General features: G+C 61.8%; 1 protein-coding gene across 1 annotated transcript in view; it reads right to left on the bottom strand.

The window, feature by feature from the left end:
- TIMM44 (translocase of inner mitochondrial membrane 44 homolog (yeast)) overlaps positions 1 to 1,776 on the bottom strand; it is a 14,184-nt gene that overhangs the window by 4,123 nt on the left and 8,285 nt on the right. Inside the window, exons 8-10 of the mRNA XM_010828274.1 lie at positions 1,259 to 1,351; positions 1,040 to 1,164; positions 157 to 207 (exon numbers count right to left, since the gene is read on the bottom strand). Coding sequence (XP_010826576.1) covers positions 157 to 207; positions 1,040 to 1,164; positions 1,259 to 1,351 — 269 coding nt within the window. The remainder of the gene's footprint in view (positions 1 to 156; positions 208 to 1,039; positions 1,165 to 1,258; positions 1,352 to 1,776) is intronic.

Below are 1,776 nucleotides of genomic sequence, written 5' to 3'. Positions count from 1 at the left end.
GGCCCCCTGGACCCCCAGCCTGCAGCCACCCCCAGCCCCGACACCCCCATCCCCATCGAGCTCTTCCTGGATGGAGCCACCCAAGCAGATCTCCTCCAAATTGTTATTTCTTCTTAGGCCTAAACAGGAAAAAAAAAAAAGCCAGCAAGCACTCACAGCTTCATAGCACCAGTCTTTGAGAATGTCGAGTTCCCCAGAAATCATGGCCTAAAAAGGGAAAGACAAAAAATCAAGTATGAGAATGAGTGGGCTTTGGAGGCAGGGAGATACTGCTGGAGAATGTTCTCCAGGGAGACCCTTTCCTTGCAGCCTCCCAGCCCCACCCTGGGGTCCAAGTCTGGGGAGGGGAGACCTGGCCAGGCTGGGGCAGTGGGAGGGGAGCTCCCACAGCTAACAGTGGGGCAGCCCAGAGTGGGTCCCCAGGGTCTGCAGGAAGGAAGGGGAAGGTGGCAGTGGTCGGAGGTCTGGTCCCAGCTTGGAAACTGAGCCAAGGTGGCCATGCAGGGGCAGCCTGCCTGCCCTGGGGACAAAGCTCTAGATGGCCTGGCCCAGGAGGGACGAGGCAGAGCGGGGGCAGAGGGGGAGTGTGGGGGAGGGCTCTCAGGGTGCAAGGAGAGAAGCTGCCACAGGAACAGGATGTGGTGAGGGTCCTGGGGGGTGGGGGACGCTGTGGGGGAACCACAGAGCATGGTGGGGGTGGGGGCTGAGATAACTTCACCCCAGAGGATCCTGCCTGGGCTCGGGCTGCTGCTTTTGGGAGATGCTACCTTTTCACCTCCTCCCAGCCCTGCCCTGAGTGTCCTGAGGAAGCTGAGAACACGGAGGAGGGAGAAGGGCCCCAGGAGGAGGGATCAGATGTTTACAGAGGACTGGGGGGCGGGAGGTGGGGGGACGCTCCCTGCAGTCCCACTAGGCCACGCCACAGGCCTCTGTATGCACTGGGCTGCAGGACTCCCAGGCTCTAGCCAGGGCTTGTGGCCATGGAGGGGCAGGGACGTGGCAGGGAAAAGGGAGAACACCTAGCCAGGTGCACACCCACCTCCAGGACGTTGGGGATGATGTCGTTCTCGCACTGCTGCAGGAAGCGGTCCTTGTCAAAGGCGGGGTCCACACGCAGGATCTCTGTGAGCACCTCTGACATCTCTGTCTTCGAGAACAGGCCCCCTGGGATGGCCGAGCCGGCAGGGCAATGAGGGCCTGAGACTCTGCCCCCTTGCTGGCTCAGGGTGAGGGGATGGTCTTGGGGCAGCCCACTCACCCAGCAAGTCCGTGACCTTGTCTGTTAGCACACGGGATGCCCGGATGAAGGCGTTGTCGCTCTCGTCATACTTCATCTTCATCTCAAAGAACCCTGTGGCAGGTGGCGGGTAGGGTCAGGGCCCTTCCAGAAAGACACCCCCACTCCATCACAGCCCCCTCCCCGAGCAGACTGGGTAACTGAGGGGGCCTCTCCGAGGCTGCTTCTTCCTCAAGAGACCAGGGCCTGTGGGTCAACCTCAGGGTGGGGGTGTGGAGACCCTGCCACCATGAGCTTGGGGGGCTGTGTGAACCATGGGGGGGCCACCTCCATTGGCAGCTGCTTTCACTGCAAAGGAAACACAGGCTTCTGGGAATCACCATGGGATGACGGACAGGGCTCCCTGTCAGTGCGAGGGAAGCCAGGTGCCCCAGAGTGGGCAGAGCATGCTGGGCCTTGAGCTGGTTCCTGGCTTGTGAGGCGGGGTGTGTAAGGGCCAAATCCACAGCTGCACCATCGGGGTGGGGATGGGGGGGTGG

The sequence above is a fragment of the Bison bison genome, unplaced genomic scaffold, assembly GCF_000754665.1.
Source record: "Bison bison bison isolate TAMUID 2011002044 unplaced genomic scaffold, Bison_UMD1.0 scf7180017864492, whole genome shotgun sequence".
Lineage (NCBI taxonomy): Eukaryota > Metazoa > Chordata > Mammalia > Artiodactyla > Bovidae > Bison > Bison bison.
The sequence above is the reverse complement of the archived record's forward strand: the minus strand, read 5'-3'. Positions and strand labels throughout refer to the sequence as shown.